The sequence below is a fragment of the Temnothorax longispinosus genome, chromosome 9 (genome assembly GCF_030848805.1).
Source record: "Temnothorax longispinosus isolate EJ_2023e chromosome 9, Tlon_JGU_v1, whole genome shotgun sequence".
In the NCBI taxonomy this organism is placed as follows: domain Eukaryota; kingdom Metazoa; phylum Arthropoda; class Insecta; order Hymenoptera; family Formicidae; genus Temnothorax; species Temnothorax longispinosus.
The window spans coordinates 4294778-4314778 of NC_092366.1; the positions used below are offsets into that span (position 1 = coordinate 4294778).

Here is a 20001-nt window from a genome sequence, read left to right on the forward strand (position 1 = left end):
TTTATTGAAGTAACGAATCTACGATTAATCAAATATAGAGCAAATATATCTCGGTGCATGTCGAATTATGACAATAAATTATATAGTATAAATTTATTACATCTCGTAGATACGTTGCTTTAAAATGGATGGGCTAAAACTATATAATTATGGCAAATATTTCATCTTGGTTACTTGTTTATTGATGTATTGTGCGATTGTGCTTGAGGAAATATTCGCACACTTCGCGCACATAGAGCTCGCAAAGAGCTCATTATCGTTGAATTACGTTGACAAATCTTCGCGTTCTATATAAATAATAAATTTTTTAATAAAATTTAAATCCCAAATAAAATATTATATCAAATCAGAATTTTATTTCGCGAATTTAAGTTAGTAAATTACACAGTAAGTTAAATTTTCGACAATTTTTTACGTAAATCAATTCTACTTACAATTAGAGTAATAAATTTTTGAAAAACACAAAAAATAAGAAGTAAAGTAATGATAAAAATATAAAATTTTATTTAGATCTTTTATAAAATTATTTTTGTATTATTTTTCTTGAACAAAGAGAAAGTGTAAGATATTGTGTAAAAATAAAATAAAAAAATAAATAAAATTTCTGTAGATAGGGAAAAATTATGAATTAGTTAGGATTTGTGTTATTATACCCTTCTATTCCCATATACTTTAGCCAAGATTAAATATTATAAAAATCGATGCAAGGAAGCAATATATAAATATATAATAAAAAGGATAAGAAATATTTTGGTTTTATTATGCAATTTATTTCACAGAAAACGCGATATAATGGTTATTGGTTATTAATTACTAAAATTTATTTTAACAAAGCACCGATTTTACCCTAATTTTTTGTAGCCGGATTTATAAATGTTTTAACAAGAAATTTTACTTATAATTTTCATCGATTTTAGATGAAACTGCGGATAATATCATCCACACTGTTGTAAATGATTTCGATTTATGGTATACATTAAGCGCACTATCGAATAATTAACCTTTGTTGTGGCTAAACAATGATTCCAATTACTTATGGTATTTCATGAAATAAACAGCAGAAAATCATTATTTTGCGGGCATAGTTGGGCGAATTTTGCAGAGAAAAACTGCATTACTGACATAAATGCAGCATAGTTTCACTAAAATTAAACAGTCAGCAAACTTAATAAATTGTTATCAGAGATGTGCAGACTTTGTAAAACGTTTTCAACTTCCTATCACATATCACTTATGCATATTACTTACATACGAAATACATCATTAACACAAATTATAACGTTAGTTTCTTAATTTATATTATATATATGAAAACATTATATATTACATCATAAGAGAATAATTTTTTATCTTTCAAACTAAAAGATCTGTCATTATCATATCAATTCCATGATGACTTTTTTTTTAAAACGCGCCAATATGTTTATTATTCTATTGTTTTCCATTTTAACGTATTTGTTGTACTTTGTCATGCCTATTATTATTATTATTTTTTCTACATTATTTATTACAACAAAAGTCAAGTATTCATTAAAGATCCAGCAAACCCCATTCGTCATACATTGGAATTCTCTTCATCATCAATTTTTTATAACTCTCGCTCTTTAGACCCGGACTTGAAAAAGTATCAGGATTCATGATCTCATCCAAATCTTTCACCTCAGTCTTGCAGCACAGCACTATCGGTAAAATTGAGAAGGATGATATCATTCCATAACTGGCTCTTCGTTTTAGGGTAGCTTTCAGTTCTTCCATGGTGGGTGGGCGCGTCTTGCAGCCCAGTTGCTTCATAGTCGCTGACAGTACGCCAAGATATTCATTTAATAAAACATCTCTCTTGTTTTCAATAACATCCGGGGAAGGACTTGTATTGAAAAAATATTGAAGATCGATTGCCGGCGATGTGTAGACACACGTTTGGAAATCCACCTGTAATATCAAACAAACTCTGTGTCGCTCGATCGATTTTTTAAGCTCCTGGCAATTGAATTGGAAATGAATTCCGTGCCCCGGGAAAGAAGTGGGACTTATGTTTAGGAAGTCGCGGCGAGAAAGTTGAGAGTTTGCGCGAATGACACCGGCAGACAGGTGGCGGATGTACCTGAATGTGATCAAACTGGATTTATGCATTATTCATAATATACTGCAGTTTCAAGTATCTCATATTAGAGCGCTGCTTCTTTGTCTTGATCGCTAAAGTCGATATTGCGAATCATTATTAAAATGCGTTAAGGGGTTAGTCTACTCTATAAGATCGGGCAGAAACAGGCGAATTTTCAGGAATTAATTTCAGACAAAATATCGGTGATACATGAATGATTTTTTTTTCATTATCTTTATTAGGATTTCAAGAACATGTACAAATTTTTTAGTGTAAAAAAATTTCAAAATGGCGATGAGGCACTCCTTCGCGCGCAACTATGCTTTTCAGACGGTGTACATGGTTTCTGAAATGTGGGTGGTCTGAAAAAAAAATATATGGTCATTAACTATATTGTATTGTCTTCAGAATGACGGAGCTTTTTTCTCTCCTCGTTTTTGGCGTCAAGAAAAAAATTCCTGAATTTTTCAAAAATGCAGTGAAAAATTCAAGAATTTTTTTCTTGACGCCAAAAACGAGGAGAGAAAAAAAGCTCCGTCATTCCGAAGACAATACAATATAGTTAATGACCATATATTTTTTTTTTTTTCAGACCACCCACATTTCAGAAACCATGTACACCGTCTGAAAAGCATAGTTGCGCGCGAAGGAGTGCCTCATCGCCATTTCAAAATTTTTTTACACCAAAAAATTTGTACATGTTCTTGAAACCCTAATAAAGATAATGAAAAAAAAATCATTCATGTATCACCGATATTTTGTCTGAAATTAATTCCTGAATAGAGTAGACTAACCCCTTAACATATACCGTATACTTTTCGGAATATTATATATTTATGTCTTATTTATTTTGTTAATTTTTATGTAAATTTATTTTGCATTTAACTGCAACTTACATTGCATTCAACTACGAAAATGATAATAAAAATTCAGAAATATAGATAATTAAAACAAAGTGACTAAACGATGCTATACCTATTTATATTTAATTTATAGTCACGATGCTTTACATTTTTCAAAATTAATATTTTAAGATAGGTATAGTTTTAAAGTAAATACGCTGTTTCAACAATATAAATTATGTCATTACATGCAGGTACAAATTAGATTTCACGAATTTCGTCATTCAATCTTAAATTTCAATCGTGATTATAATAATAAATAAATCAATAAGCTTGTATTCAAAGGAAATATACATAATTTTTTTACAATGTGGTGGTACTTACACAAATGTGCTGAACAGGTTTGCCATCATTGTCATATTTGAACAACATATTGTTTACCCAGAAATCGCCGTGATTAATAACATTGAATTCATCCTCACATAACTTGGATGCATCTATTCCTATTTTGTATGCGTGGTCGGTGAGTTTAGCAATTTTTTCCGAGTATCTAATAAATAAAAGTCACATATAAACATGGAATTCTATAAAATTATGGAAAAATCATAAATATTTGCTGTATATTCTAAACAACAATTTGTGTTTCTATATGTATTTGCCAGTTTCTGCTTATTATGTTTATTTATGTTATCTTAAACATTAAGAATTAGATTAATAAATATTGCGTTTATTCATGTAAATCTTACTTTTTCATTCCTGGCCAATTTGCAACTTCATCTGCTAAAGCTTTAATACTCATAACGAAAAAAGTTTGCAGTTCTGGCGGCCACTGATCGTTAAATATTCCTTTCGTATACATCTCTTTTTGCTTTGGTTCCTAGATATTAAAATATTTTTATCAAAGAACATTAATATTTATTCATTTAATTATAAAATTTAGTAAATAAGTTTGTAGTGTGGACGGGAAATTTGAAACATGTATACATGAGGCTATAGAAAAAAATCTACGACATGAATTTCAATAACATGTGATTTCTTAACAAATTTAGAAAACATTTTTTTTTTTAAGATAGTTACAAGGAGGACTATTTGTTACAATTTCTTAATGTAAATTTCAATATAAATTACAAATTAAACGGTTTCGTAAATGTAGAAAGACTTACTGCTTACAATTGGTTAGGCACATACGTGTCCATTTAAGCTAAAAGCAAGTGAGTCACGCGTAGTGATTTACCTTCTCGCATATGGCTACAGAAGCTGCGTGAAACCTGGCTAGTCCGTCAAGCGCCAATATGGTATGAGCTAGGTCAAGACCAGATATACGATCGGCCATGCGAAAGCCGAGAGGCGCGAGATCCTCGATCACCAGAAGCGTTGGATTTTTATTTTGCACGTAAAGGCCCTTCCCGCTTAAGCGATGCTCCGGCCCTAACAACTTATTCATTTTATCCAAGGTATCTGACATCATCAATATCTCGATGTCAAAGGTGCCTGATAATTCGACCTGTAAAAAGTTTATTTAAGAAATAAAATCTTTTAAAATCAAACAAGCATGCAATTAGTTTTGTGATGTAAGGGTTTAAATAAAAAGTTTAGGTTTCTCAGAAATCAGAAATGACAAATAAATAATAATTTTATTCCGCAAATCAAAATTGATTTTAAAATGTCTGAAGCATATACTTTTCTTCTAAATGTATATGTGCCTCTTTGAACTTGATAAAAATAATTTGATTTTCAATTACTGATTGCCTCAAAAATAATTGTCCTGATCTTTTTGTTGATTAGAAATCTACTTCGAAATAGTAGAATCTGCCACTTAATTTGATTTATTTGTATTAGAAATATTATATTAGTTGAATCAACTTACAAGGTCCTGACGAATGCCTTCAGCTATAGGCGAGATTTTGAAAATGATTGATTTCTTCTCCGTAATTTTACTCTCGCCTTGGTCACGCGAAAATTCGGCAGTAACCCTAATCATGTCGCTTGAGTAGTTGTCACCCTTAGCCGTGGCCGGTTTCGAGAATATATCGATCACCTGAATTGAGTTGTCGCCTTCCGACTTTCGCAGGATCTTCTCTACGAAGCATAGATTCAGCCATGCCGGTGTCTTTAGGGCCATTTCTGAAATTGGAACTGGAATTGGAATTGGAGAATTTTCCCGACAAATCATTGTTCTTCCCGCCGCGGCGCCGTGTCACGATACGCGAAAACGATTCTTTACGATAACTTATTGTTCGCAGCGAGCTTTATCACGTTTTCTTTGTGTCTTTTTTTAACCAGCTCCCTCGCACTCATTCCGGCCTTTCCACCCTTTCCTTCGTCGCGCCCCCCCTTCCGTCGTTTTTTCCCCGCCCGCTTTACCGTCGTTTTTTTTTATATCCGTCAATATTCAAGACGGGCGCGTATTCTCCTATACGTTTGAGTTAAGAGCTGTTTCAATTAAAAGCGTAATGGGAAGCCGCTTTTCCCTTTTCCCTTTTTGGTCAACGGCATACGTACATTCCGCGTTGAGATCCCGTCGAACGTGATCGAGTTGCGGTATTTGCGAGAAATTTACGACGCGTCTGTGGCGTGCCGCGATCGCGTACGTAAGTACTTGTGGTCATCGAATGACATCGGCTATATTTCACCTTGATGAGTTTTCTCAGAAATGTTTTCCGCGGTTTTCTCAGAATCAAATCCGCCCATTATTAGATGGACGTTTAATGACTGAACTTATGAGGAACACATATAATTTTAATAATATATTAATAATTTATAGCAAATGATATAAATCACAATGAAAATGGTTTACTAATCAAGTGCCAGAAATGCAAATAAATGACAAAACTTTTTATTCTTTAATCGACTTCAAATAAATTTTATTTCAATTAAATTATGATACATCTTAATTGCAATGATTAATGTAATAAATTGATTAAAATGGATTTAAGAGAATTTTGATAAAATAGATGGTAACATTTAAAAAATCCATATAATTATACAAATCCTATACTACATAAATATGTATTGATATATTTAATTGTGTAATACCTCTTTCTCTTTAGTTATACTATTTTTTCACATTATATAACTCTAACATGCGAACATTAATCATTACGAAAACAAAAACAACGAGATAAGATTAAAGTTGAATACTATTCATTTGACGTAATAATTGCTCAAGCAAGTACGTAATCGCTTATGTCATGCTTAGATAAAGCATAACATGTGATTATACAGTAAAGTCACTACGCTATTGAAGAATAGAAACGTCTCAATTTCTCAATTAAAAGCAATTGTGAAGATGCCAAGCAAGGTCGAAGATGACAAAGATATCAACTAAACTAGTATTTGACATCAACTATTAAATATATCAATAAAAAATATCGATGCAATTGACGTCAATTCAACTAATAATTTCTGGCTGGATTGTTAATCTTAAAAATCGTATAACAATTAATATTGCATTGAGAAATTGAAAGGATATTTGTTATGGCTTATCTTCTTTCATTTAAAAAGTAAAGAGGAAAAGTGGTTATTTGTGTGTGTGTGTTAGACAGATATATTTGATTTATATAGATATTCGATTTCTACATTATTACATTTTATAAAGTATAAGATTGTTTAAAGATATGGAAAATTATTTATACGTTCTAAAATATTGTCTATAAGATAGACAGATAGAGAAATATCTCATAAAAACTTATAATCGTGTTCATAATGTTTGCGCATTATGTATGTTTACAACTTAAACTCTTCTTCTCTCAAACTCACGCGACTTATGCAATTTACACGGAATAAACTTGAGATTCTCCCACTAATGTAGCATTTTTGTAAAATAATATTTTCTTAAATTATATTAAAGTATATTAAATTATGTGTCATATAATTTATTCAAGTGCTTTTTATTCCTATATTTATTCATATTTTCCTATACACATGTTATTGCATTATTAGCAAGTTGATCTCATATTTTTTAAATGTAATATAGTATAAGTGAGTTCACTATAATTATACATGTTTTACAAGGCTTTATCTAAAATTTTTATTAATAAATTCCGACTGAATATCGGTTTGCGGAAAACAAAGCGTTGATAATAATCGATACACTGACCTGTAAATTGCTTCGACTTTGGTCGTTTATTTCACTTAAATGCTCACTTCACTGTGCCGTTTCGTAAAGCCAGCCGCGAAGTGATACACGCAGAACGCAGAAGTGACAGGCTATAGCTACATCAGTGCATTTTTTTATACTCTCGAATGAAATTGCGAGTCTACGTATGTTTTCATTCGGCACTGCAGATGACTGTCACGAACACGACATATGTTCTACATTGTCACCATTTATATTTATACCGTCGGACTTCCTGATTTATTCTTAGATAACTGAGACTTGGCCAGCATTAAACACATGTCGATTTATCTCTCAATAAACCAATAGACGCTAAATGAGATAACAGAGCGATGATAACACTCGTGTGATCATGAACTGAATACGACAAGGAGTTAGAAGCAGTAGAAGCGAGCATTTATCATCCTAGAATTGAGACAAGAGGGGGGGGGGTCTTGTTTCATTAAGCCCGGCAAACGTTAAAGGAAATTATAAATGAGTATATTGTAGGTATATACATGAATGTGTGAAAATATGTAATATATTAAGGCAGAAAGATTTCAGAAGAATGCATGAATTAAATTCATCAGATTTTGCACAGAAAAAAAATTTACCTTTTGTTAAAGTAACTTTTTGTAAAACTTTTGCTACTGTTGCTAAATTATAGCTCTCGCTGCAAAAAATGTTAGTTATCCCTATTTTATAATTAAATTTGCTATAATAGCTAATCTTGTGAGGATGTACGATTTCCAAAATTAATTCATGCATTATTCGTTGCCGTCCATAATACCGTCATCCTAAACTTGAATAATTTTTCTGAACGGCGAGAATTTAGTGGAATTGTTTACGAAGGTCGTCTATCATGAGTGTTATCTCGGGATATGAAATTTATATGTGATATTTTAAGGGAAAAAAATCTCCGCGGATTTCATACTTTGCGTCAATATATATGCATCTCAGTCAATGTACATATTGTTTTTTTATTGAATAGATGAAGCGAAACAACACTTCATCAACGTACTGATAATTGAAGTGGCAAATGCATTATTTTCATTTATTACAAAATTGTATATATTTCGCATTATTGTTCTCTTAAAATATGTATTCTTCTTCAATTTCATGGCTAAGTTTTAAGTAAAAATTGAATTGTCTACTGATCTCTCAAATCACATAAAAATTTTTTTATATATTTTTTCATTTTCATCCACATGGTAACTACTTTTTTGATAACATATGCGTCTCTAACATTTTTCTACTTAACTTATTTCACTATACTGTTAATGTAGCTCAGAAATAATCATTAAAATATTAATCAAATTTTGACATTTATAATTTTATGATTATTATTACGAAAATAATTTAGTAAATTTGGAACTGAGATATAAAAAGTTGATAACATATGTTAACTATCGTGAGAATTTCCGGGTACATAATCTTAAGTGCGTGAAGCACGCATGTTACTAATAATAATTAAAAAACAGTTCATGTACTTAAAATATAATATAATATAAAAAAAGCAAATAACGAAAGTAAATTATGAGGAAAAGAAGTTAAATATTTCTGCTAAAATATTTCTGCAGTGTTTATTCACCTCCTTCACTGCACGACGCTTCCGATTCACCAGGTAGCAGGAAATCCTCAGGATTATATAGCGTAGGCGAAAGTCCGTCAGGTCAGGTCGGGATATCAAGAAAAGTCGTATGAATTTTCACGTAACAAGGAACAGGGACCGTACTACGCCTTACTCGTATGAATTTACTTTCAAGAGTGTGCGAGAAAATCAATACCAAAACCCAGTCTCTTTTATTAATCCATACGCCAGGTCGATTGAGCATTTTTATCGAGGTTGATGGCTTAAGTTAATGTTTTTTTTATGTTTTTTGGGTCGTAGAACAAGAATCTGTAAATAGTTTTTTCGTAAGTCGATGCAATAAAAAGTTATTAACAATTTATTTGTTTAAAAATTGCCCTAGCGATCAAACTATATATACATCCTATAAAAAAATGAACTAGAGAAAATTTGTTCCTCTTTTCACGACGAACAAAATGGCGTTTGAATTTTTCCAAAATCTTCATTATTGACGGAAATATGTCAATTTTTAAGTAATTACTGCCTACGCGTCGCGGAGTACCCTAGGAGCAAAAAAGGATTAAAAAAGAGCAAAAAAATAAATTAAATTAAAATTAAAGGAGCAAAACTCGCGTGGTACAATTGAGCGCGGCGCGCACGCCTAGGGTACCTACTCCGCGACGCATAGGCAGTAATTACCTAAAAATTGACATATTTCCGTCAATAATCAAGATTTTGGGAAAATTCAAACGCTATTTTGTTCGTCGTGAAAAGAGGAACAAATTTTCTCTAGTTCATTTTTTTATAGGATGTATAGTTTGATCGCTAGGGCAATTTAAACAAATAAATTGTTAATAACTTTTTATTGCATCGACTTACAAAAAAACTATTTACAGATTCTTGTTCTACGACCCAAAAAACATAAAAAAAACATTAACTTAAGCCATCAACCTCGATAAAAATGCTCAATCGACCTGACGTATGGACTATATATTATTGATTTATTAATTCGCTAACGTGCCACGTGTGTACGTTGCTAATATATACCAATCGCGCATTGGAATAATAAAAAAAATTTTATTATGATGCAATAACCCAGATAGCCAAGCGTGATAGAGCATATTGAGCAAACTAATGCATTGCATGTGTTTTCATATATTTGCTGTAAATTTGCTGACATCGAAATAGAACACGTTACAAATACAGCTACATGACTGCTTATACATGCAATCAGTTGACGCAATTTCAAGAGCAAACGGTTCGCAATATTGGTACGTTACATAGTATTTACCCGTTTACCTTATATCAGATGCTTTTTTCCCTTATATCCCAGACTTTGTCCAGATGAAACCATTGTGTACTCTAATTATATATAATAGATATAATAATTATATTTATGAAACCTTTGCATATTCTTGTCTATGCACGTTTATGTATGTTTATGTACGTACATATACATTGCATACATATACGTCTTTTTGTAATATAAGAGTATAAGTAAACATTATACTTGACTAATATATATTATTGTACGTGAAGTCACCAGTTGTCCTGTTTTTATAAAAGCAAGTTAGGGAATAGCATACTTTCGTAATTGTATAAAGAATACCTACATATAATTTTAATATTACAACAAAAGAAGATTGTACTGTCTTTATAAAAGCTCATTGATGCATTTTATTAAATATCTTTGTTTAAAAAATAATGTTAACTTGTATCGCTATTGCGTTGTAATATAACTCTTTTATAATGTTGTACTTTATATTATTATATTGTAAAGTAAATTGTAAGAGAAATAAAATAAAAATGATAGAAATGTAAAAAAAAAGTATTGTAAATAAAAGAGGACCGCCGATCGGAATCGGCGGAAACGGTGGAGGGCCTCTATAGGTTGACCTGTTTCTAGCGGATGTTAGTTAAAATCTAAGATAAAAACAAATATTTAATTTATAACTAAGAAAATGCAAAGTCCAAAATGCATTTAATCGCAATGACATTCGGCAGGACGGCCTTTAAAAATATTGCTTATATACGACATATACCTTTTCCTTGATACTAGTGTACCAAATTTAAATAAAATTAAATTTTTTTTATCGTTATCAGATGAAATCGCGCAATTTACAGATGTAGCACTAAAATGATGTTTTATGTCGGCAGTGTCGGAAAATAAACGTGGCTATACGTTATACAATCGAAAATGGATATACTGGCGCTAATGTACAGGGGTTTTCGACGGTCCCATGAAAAAGACCGGGATGGCCTCTCTCAGGCTTCTCTCTGATTTAGCTACGACCAGAGAGAGCCTGAGAGCGGTCATGGACGACGATTTGGCTGTTACCGAATCCTGTAGGTAATTAATGTGCACAATTTTTTGTGATTCTCTTCCGTGTTATGTTTACGATTTTTTTTTGTTTTTTACCGAAGAAAATCAAAAAATCGTTAGACATAGCACGGAAGAGAACCACAAAATCGTGAACATTACCGACAGGATTCGGTAACAGACATCAGCTGATCAGCCAAATCGTGTTCATGACTGCTCTGCTCAGGCTTCTCTCTTCTCTCTGGTCTCTGATTAAAGGTACCGGTTGAAACAGACAAAACAAATGTGTGGTACTATCACGTGTACATGTAATAAGTAACGAAGACCTTTTAATATTTTAAGTGTCAAACAATTATTCTGCCGTTTTTACCTTGGATATTTCGACAAAAAGACATTACTTCGCTTCCTTATTATTTACTGATAACGCACCGAGGTTATTTGGTATTATAAATTACGTTAGAATAAATTGTAGAAAATATACTGTAATTACTTAATTAGAAACAATGTCGTAAAGGTGAACGGAGCACATATCGACGCATTTCATGAAGCACAGATATTTCCACAAAGAAAGAAATGGACATTGCCAGCCCTACTCCTCAAGATCTGCAGACGAAGCTTTACTTCCTGGTGGAACAGCTGCAGCACATGGCTGGCGAATTACCGCCGAAGTATCAGATGCGATTGCCTTACGAATTGTTATCTGGCTTGGCGAACTCGTTGTTAAACGACACCATCTTTGAGATAGTGAAGGGTTTGATGGAGATACAGCACGTCACCGAAAAGCATCTCTTCCAACAGCGACTACAGCTTTTGAATCAACAGAAGATCGAGTGCCAGGAAGCGTTGTCGGCGACGATGACGGACGAAGAGCTAGCCTCGATGAAAGTAGCGCTGTACAAGAAGCACAAGGAGGAGTTGAGGCAAATGGACATGAAATTGGTCCTGCAGCTAGATCAAAAGGTAGCTGATCAGCAAAGCATATTGGAAAAGGCTGGAGTGCCTGGATTCTATGTGACGAATAATCCAGTGGAGATTCAAGTACAGATGAGGCTGTGCGACTTCATAATCAGGCTCAGTAAGATGGATATACCAACTTGACACGAATACAAAATTATCTTTTATATAATTCTCATTTATTCAGTCATATTTATCACATACAGATAGCAATTACGTCATTCTTTTATTATAAATTATTATACTTGTCATTAATTAGTTATATATTTAACATTAAATTTTAAAGGCTGAATCTATTGAAGACTGTAATGATTTATATTGTAAAATGTTTTATTTTTAAACCAAGATTTTCTTACATACAATGTAATGCTACAAACATTGTTGTATTAAAAGGTATTATCACTAAAATTTACTTCTGCTAATTAAAAGTACAACAGATTAGCAATATGTACAATAGTTTCTTCGGAATGGAAAAATATTTTCATAGTTACATAGATGTTATGCATGAATTATTCAAGGAGAAAAATAAATTTTTACCAAGAAGAAACACAAGTCTTGAGAAAAGTAAAAGATATATTTTCCTTATATGTATATTTGCATTTATACATTATAACGGCATTTATACATAATAAAGTATGATAACCCATTCTTACAAAATAATGTAACAAAAAATCTTTCTTTTTCAAGATATCAACAAAAGGTGAACAGTTTTCTCTTAAGTATAATTATCTCTCTCTCTCTCTCTCTCTTTCTTATTTTGTATACTATTTTATATATACACATTTCCAGACCAATTTATTCGATTACATCTGTATCACTTACAAATAGGAAACTTTTAAAACATATTAAATATGAATCGAATAATTGCAAATAATAAAATTTAAGATGTCAATGAGATACCTATGATCAATTTAAAAAATGCTTTTAATATAAAGGTCAATTATTTAAATAAATCATTTTGTTTGTTAAATATATAAATTACCTTTTCAATTATATCATAAATTTTATGTACAAGAAACAACATACGAAATAAGATATTTTGTCAGTAAAATATTCTTGCATTTAGTACATACTATTTGTGTAATAAAGTGATACAGCAGATCAATAACGATAGTATTGATCATGGTAAAGAAAATTCATACAAACATATTTGTATCCATTTCGGAATCATCCACTTTGTATATTATTTTACGCGAATGTTGGCTGTGCGGACGAGACATGATCAGTGATTGGTTTAGCGGATCGAAGAGAGTCGGTTATCGCGAAACATATGCGATAAACGTCATCGTACGTCGAAGCAAAATGCACTTCTAGACCGTCTGTAATATATTTAGGTAGATCGTTGAAATCTTTCTTGTTCTCATCGGGCAAAATTATGCATTTAACATCAACTCGCTTCGCCTAAAAGTAAAAGTGTAGTTTAATAATCTTGTACCTTGAACAACAAAGCAATTATTTTACAAATCTATACTACTTAATTACGTTTCTCTGAAAGGTATTATAAACATGGACACAAACGCACGCTTTGGTGATGAACAATTTAATAAAATTAGTATATTAAACTATGTAATGTTATGTAATAATAGCAGAGAGAAGCTTATTTAAATTAAGACTAGTAGATTGGGATTAATACAAGATTACGTTTATACTTACTGCAATAACTTTCTCTTTGATACCGCCGACAGGAAGTACCTTGCCCATGAGACTCAATTCGCCCGTCATTGCTACGTCTTGCCTGATGGCTTGATTTTTAGCTAGGGACAACAACGCGGTAGCGATCGTCACACCTGCGCTAGGTCCGTCTTTCGGGGTCGCTCCTTCAGGCACGTGTATATGCAGGTGGGAATCGTACAGAAATGTATTCGATGAATCCTCCCGTTTCAGGTAATTCCTCGCCACAGTCATCGCGATATGTATGGACTCTTTCATCACGTCACCCAGATGACCGGTGACCTCGAAAGTACCCTCGGATTTTTTGCCACCGGTCGGTTTTCTGATGGTACTTTCGATGAATAGCGTGGAACCGCCCATGGCGGTCCACGCCAGTCCCATCACAACACCAGGAGGCGTAATTTCGTACATCCTGTCGTGCGTGAATACAGGCTTGCCCACAAAATCTTGTAAGTTATCCACGGTGACGTCAACTTTGTCGGCTTCCTTCTTGACAACTTTGAACGCCACTTTCCTGTGCACCTTCTCTATATGTTTCTGCAGACTTCTTACCCCGGATTCTCGGCAATAAGATTTGATTAACGTTGTGAGCGCATTGTCTTGTATGTTGATTTGTTCCTTGCTGAGACCAGACTCGGTTCTAGCTTGTGGAACCAAGTACTGTTTCGCGATGGCGAGCTTTTCTTCGGCAACGTAACCGGACATGTCTATCATCTCCATACGATCTCTTAGTGGTTCCGGAATAGTGTCTATTACATTTGCCGTGCAAATGAATAGTACTTTCGATAAATCTACTGGAACATCTAAATAGTGGTCCAGGAAGTTTGCATTCTGTTCTGGATCCAGCATTTCGAGAAGAGCAGACGCTGGATCTCCTTGGTGTCCCCTAAAATATTACAGATAATATTGTAGAGGATGCAAAAGTCCAAAAAATATATAAAAATATAAAAAATTTTTAATTCTCAGATAGTCTCTAAATTTTTTGTACTCTTTGAGACATTTGTATATTTTTTATATATAATACAATGTTTATAAAGATTACATACTTGCCGATTTTGTCGATTTCATCTATCAGAATCAACGGATTCTCAGTTTTGGTCTTTTTTAAGCACTGAATGACTTTGCCTGGCATTGCTCCTACATATGTTCTCCTGTGCCCTTTAATCTCAGCTACGTCTGTCATTCCACCGACGCTAAACCTAAAATATTCTCTGTTCAAAGCGCGAGAGATCGATTTAGCTATTGAGGTCTTGCCGACCCCAGGTGGCCCATAGAAACACAATATTTTTCCTTGTGTACTGCCTTTCAGTTGACTAACAGCAATAAATTCTGTAATTAAAAGCATAATATACAATGAAAAGCATTGTTATTATTTAAATAATATCTACAGGTATATGAGCGCTTTTGTGTACCAAGTATTCTTTTCTTTATATCGTCCATTCCGTAGTGGTCCTCATCCAAAATTTTGACGGCATCTTGAAGATTTAGAGTCTCCGTACTTGTCACACCCCATGGCATAGACGTAAGCCAGTCGAGATAATTTCTCGTAACACTAAGAAATACAAAATTTATATGAAATTTATATAAATCACATATGTAATATGTATACTTAATATTATATTCGATACACACTTGAATTCGCTACTATGACTTTCTAAAAAGGAAAGTTTATTCAATTCCTCTTCCAAAACATCCATAACTGGTTTAGGAACTGTCTTTTGTCTTATTCTTTCCCTGTATTTTTCTTCTATCGCATCTTTGTCATCCTTTTCCAGCCCTAACTCTTTCTTAATAACTTTCAATTGTTCGTGAAGAATATATTTTCTATGTTGTTGTTTTACTTTCTCCTCAACCTCTCTGCCAATTTTTTGCTGCAGCTTACTTAATTCATATTCTTTTTTCAAAAGCGCAAGCGACAACCTCAGTCTTTTTAGAATCTACGAATAAAATATAATTTTAATATTTTCTATGGAATCCTATATGATGCACATGATACAATGCAATGCATGATGTACTTACGTCCATTTCTTCTAAAACTTGCTGCAATTCCTGTGCGTCCGCTCCAGTTAAGGCAGCACCTAAATCACTGAGGTAAACCGGGTTATCCACAACTCTTTGTCCCTGATGCAGCATTTGTTGCAGAGATTCGCGATACAAAGGATTCATGCTAATTATGTCTCGGATTGTTTTGATGAGTTCTTGCGTCAATGCCTGTTTAGAAAATATTTCTGACAGTGAAATTAGTTTCTGGTATTGTAATATATAGTATCATATAACACAAGGTACATTCAAATTAACTGTTTTTATATATTTCTCATAAAAGTTGACTTGATTCTAATTTTTACTACTACAATCGCATAGTGTCTCCAAAATTTCAACTCAAATCTCAATATTTATAAATGTTTTATCTAACTTGCTTATTAATTGACTTTTAAAAAACAAAAATGATATTATTTTCAATATAGTGATACTGTGAATCCTTCAATATCATTTTATATGTTACCTTGATCTCCTCATTTTGCTTAAACTTTTCATGTGTGACATTTACAACTTCCACCATTAGTACAGGTTGACTACCGGACGGGGGGATTGATGAATCCAATGGTTTCTCTGTACTCTTCTCGGGTGAATCTATCGGCAGCTTTATTTCCGTAGAGCCCGCTTCACTGACCTTTTCTGTTCTCTCAGTTCGGTCAGTAACTCGATTCTCTGCCTTTTTACGCAAAGATCTCCGGTTTACCTTGCCACTGGTTATTGTGTCGTCTACAGGGACGGTAATTGTGGTATTTAATAGTGGAAACGTCAGTTTCATCTCTGTATAAAGTAGGCAGGGCGATATTTAAACAGAATAACCGAAAAACAGAGCCACGCCAAGTTGAACAAGCAAATTTTAATCGATTAACGAAACACTAAATTTCTATAAAGTGTTATTTTTTATTACAACGTGAAAATAGCAAATATACATTCCTTACCGTGTTCCACCTTTGGAGTGGCGTCCTCAAAAATTTGGTTAACAATCTTGATTCTTCTGTGTGCCATAATCACCAATCTTAATCGGTTTCCCAGGTCCTGTACCTCATGTACTTGGGCAAAAGTTCCAATCGGATAAATTTCATCCAAGCTTTGAACGACATCAGCTTCATTCCTGTATAAATTAAAATTTACTTTGCATTATATCTATCATTTAGATAATTATTAGTTTTGACGCTTTTTATATTCAGTAAATTAAACTGAAAAATGATTTGGTAGAACTTACTCTTCGGATTTCTTCAAGAAGACTCCCACGTAAGGCTGATTTAGCTTTATCTTTCTACGTATTAAATCTATCAGAACTGGATTGCTAATCTCAATTAGCTTAATGAACCTGGGAAACACTGGATTTCTGTTGATTGCAATAACCGGTACGTGAGGCCATACCTCAGGTACCACTACGGTTGCAGGCAGAGAGGCGGGATAATCTCCAGATTGTTCTCCATTGCCATCACTAAACAATATGGATATATATACGTATAAAACAAAAACTGTAGTTTCTCAGAAGTAGCATCATACATAATATAATTTATCATAGCTACTATATAAAATGATACTTATAATAACACAGATAGTATAAAAATATCAATATATATCAAGAATAAAATAAAGATAAAAGCATAGGGAAGGTGACAAATAACTATTGCTATATTACAAAGCAAATAAATTATAGAGAGAGCAAGTTTGTTAAGTTCACAAACTAGAGGAAAAAGAAGAGGATTACTCGAGTTTGAAAAAGTCAGGCGAGTTAAGGGATAGAACAGAAGTTAATTAACAAAATTATATGGAAACTAATCAAACTGATTAGGGGAAAAGGAAGAGAATTATTCGAGTTTGAAAAAGTCAAGTAAGTTAAGGGAAAAAATACAAGTTAATTAAGATCATACGGGGAAACTGATCAAATTCAAATAAAATAAACTCAGTTTACCTCGGGGGGTCACGATCGGAGTACTTTTTCGCCGTGAAAAATCTCACCGATGTGATCGCGGGGTGAACCCGGGCGATCCTCAGCAATCCCGACCTGTGACCGGGGTATTCTATCCGCGTTAGCCGCGGTCTGACGCAAATCGGCGACGGTGTGTGGCGATCCGAGGCAGCCGACCGGTCGCCACGGAAGGAGCGCGCGATCACGCCGCGCTGCCTCAAAATCAGCGGCAGCTTGGCATTTATCGCTGTCACGAGTCGCATGGTTCTCCGAAGCCGTCGCGAATTCTCATAAACTCCCGTCCCGTCCCCGCTACTCGCGTGAGAATCGCCGAAAATGAGCGAAGAAAAATAGAGCGAGAGGTTATGGCACCGCGCGAATGCGTAACTTAAACCCTAACCTAATCCAGCGTAATTCAATTCAACGTGATCGTAAACTCGCAACCAATCGTAGCCACGGACTTTTATATACCACTGGACTGCTCGCTTATTTCGCACACTTTCGCGTGCAATAGAAAGGGACGGCATAAAACATAGCGGCGAAGTGAGTGGTGGAAATTTGGAAAACAGTAGAAATGAATAGAAAGCGGTAGAAGTTTGTGGTCGTAAAAACTAACTTATTGGATTATTATGAATATTATGATCATCTATCATCCATTCTGATCTATTTTTCCTCTTGACCGTACACGCTATGCGTTAGAAATGACTGAAATGAGCCAGATACACATTTGATTTCAATTTCTACTGAGTTAAAGGGTGAAAAGAACGAATAAGACGCGTATAATCGACAAGCACAAAAGGTGCGGATGCGGGAAAGAGGCCGAGACTTTGAAAAGAAAGAATAAAGTATCAAAGAAAATATTATTTGAGATAAGAAGATCCAGATTGTTGTCATCAACGATTGTCATTTAAAATATTTTGCGTGCTTTTCGATCCTTCAAAATTGTCTAATGTATATGCGCTATATTTGTATTCACCACAAAATGCTTGTCTATAATCGTAATTTCTTACTATTATACGATAAGGTTTAAAAAAAATATTATTCCACGCTGAGCAATGTTGTTTAATTTTAACTGTTACTGTTGTTACTTATATTTCTAACTGCTGTCATTTTTTATACTCTATTGAATTGTTAGAAAAAAAATTGTTCAATGCGAAGGAAATATTTCATTTTTTTTTAATTTCATGCAGATATAGCCCTGCAGCTATTTGTTCGATAATGGATAAAGGTGTCCGTGATAGACAAATGAGTCAAAAATTCTTGATTCCGCAACCTCCGAGTGGTGATAACCGCTCCAATTACAAAATACCTCAGTCTGTTGCAAAAACGAAGAATAATGAGGAAAGTAACGAGAGCAATGTTATTGATTATAAAAATATTTCACTCACTATGACAGGTAAATTCTTATCCCAGCCATTTGCGTTGTTTTTTTTATTATCAAAAGATTCTTCACAAATTTTATTATTTCTTTACAGGAGAAATAAGTTCAGGTTATATACACAGAAACAGTTTAACGCAAAAGCAGCCTAATAATATTACTTTTATAGAGGACACGGAAGATGATGATGAACAGTTTATCTTAAATATGAAAACGATTATTGACAAAAATTATAAAACGTAACGTTAATTAACAATTAATTCGAATATAGATTATAATTATTATACTTATAGATGTACTTTTCTGTTATAAGTATAGGCAGGACAAGGAAAATGTTAGCCTAAGAGATTTGCAAAGCAAATCTTATTTGTCGAGAAAGAAGAAGTGTGTGTTCACCGACGAGGATCAAACTCTGATGAAACGATTTAAAAGATCGGTGGACGAAAGTAAAGCTTCGAGCGCGGCTTCACGAAAGTCTTCGCAGTCATCTAATAAGCAAGTTGTTCCTGTTAGCAATCACGGTTGCTCGACAATCGATACCCCACAGACGACGCCGATCATTCAACATAACGATTTGAATTTTGGGTATATATAATTTAGATATTATTTCAAATTGTGGTAACTAATCGGTCGATCGGTCGGTTGAATTGACCATATCATTTTCAGAGGCAACACAAACGAACTGTTTTTTCACGCAGCTTCGACTATGCGGAACAATAACCAACGGCTAGCACCAGGAAACGCGCAAATTGTCGAAATAGTAGAATTCGAGCAGATAATTTATCACGATAATTTATTTATGCCCACGCCTCCCCAGGGAGACGACTTGTAATCCATAAAATGACTCGATAGTTTATATAAATTTAAAATAATCTTGGAGTTTATTTGTAACGTATGTTTATCAATTATTATAGTATTAAAATTATATATATAAGCTATATTTATTATAAAAAAGTCTTATTATTTAATGAATTACAAATTAAACACATAAGCTACATGTTCTTCTTTTGGAATTCTGATTCTATCAGGTGTATAATATATCGATCTGAAAATAAATGATCGTAAAGAAAAATCGTTTAAATTTATAATATACATAATTATATTATATAAAATT

The 20001-nt window shown here is 33.3% G+C and overlaps 4 protein-coding genes across 9 annotated transcripts; 2 read left to right on the top strand and 2 right to left on the bottom strand.

Annotated features, from left to right (window-relative positions):
- Window positions 1–748: 748 nt before the first annotated feature.
- Window positions 749–8786, bottom strand: LOC139818788 (uncharacterized). Of its 3 annotated transcripts, none has more exons than XM_071787690.1 (6): window positions 8631–8786; window positions 4811–5067; window positions 4178–4447; window positions 3690–3820; window positions 3328–3493; window positions 749–1929 (listed from the first exon to the last, which is right to left on the bottom strand). In XM_071787690.1, exons 2-6 carry the CDS (start codon window positions 5063–5065, stop codon window positions 1531–1533), a joined length of 1221 nt encoding a protein of 406 aa, XP_071643791.1. In that variant the 5' UTR covers window positions 5066–5067; window positions 8631–8786; the 3' UTR covers window positions 749–1530. The 3 variants fall into 3 exon arrangements, with proteins under 3 accessions (XP_071643791.1, XP_071643789.1, XP_071643790.1); XM_071787688.1 differs by lacking the exon at window positions 8631–8786 and adding an exon at window positions 7043–7433; XM_071787689.1 differs by lacking the exon at window positions 8631–8786 and adding an exon at window positions 5446–5606.
- Window positions 8787–11121: 2335 nt separating this feature from the next.
- Window positions 11122–12474, top strand: Gdl (gonadal protein gdl). 3 transcript variants are annotated; one of them, XM_071787609.1, is made up of 2 exons: window positions 11122–11187; window positions 11444–12474. In XM_071787609.1, the coding sequence occupies exon 2, from the start codon at window positions 11503–11505 to the stop codon at window positions 12025–12027; it is 525 nt and encodes a 174-aa protein (XP_071643710.1). In that variant the 5' UTR covers window positions 11122–11187; window positions 11444–11502; the 3' UTR covers window positions 12028–12474. The 3 variants fall into 3 exon arrangements, with proteins under 3 accessions (XP_071643710.1, XP_071643709.1, XP_071643708.1); XM_071787608.1 differs by lacking the exon at window positions 11122–11187 and adding an exon at window positions 11204–11362; XM_071787607.1 differs by lacking the exon at window positions 11122–11187 and adding an exon at window positions 11208–11370.
- On the bottom strand, window positions 12437–17926 carry Lon (Lon protease). 2 transcript variants are annotated; one of them, XM_071787604.1, is made up of 10 exons: window positions 17513–17926; window positions 16811–17038; window positions 16527–16699; window positions 16058–16368; window positions 15574–15765; window positions 15187–15491; window positions 14967–15106; window positions 14601–14883; window positions 13537–14440; window positions 12437–13284 (listed from the first exon to the last, which is right to left on the bottom strand). In XM_071787604.1, exons 1-10 carry the CDS (start codon window positions 17770–17772, stop codon window positions 13072–13074), a joined length of 3009 nt encoding a protein of 1002 aa, XP_071643705.1. In that variant the 5' UTR covers window positions 17773–17926; the 3' UTR covers window positions 12437–13071. The 2 variants fall into 2 exon arrangements, with proteins under 2 accessions (XP_071643705.1, XP_071643706.1); XM_071787605.1 differs by having other exon boundaries at window positions 16058–16317; window positions 17513–17924.
- Window positions 17927–18114: 188 nt separating this feature from the next.
- On the top strand, window positions 18115–19959 carry LOC139818735 (uncharacterized). The gene is made up of 4 exons (XM_071787606.1): window positions 18115–18905; window positions 18985–19126; window positions 19206–19472; window positions 19554–19959. The coding sequence occupies exons 1-4, from the start codon at window positions 18728–18730 to the stop codon at window positions 19717–19719; spliced, it is 753 nt and encodes a 250-aa protein (XP_071643707.1). The 5' UTR covers window positions 18115–18727; the 3' UTR covers window positions 19720–19959.
- Window positions 19960–20001: the final 42 nt, after the last annotated feature.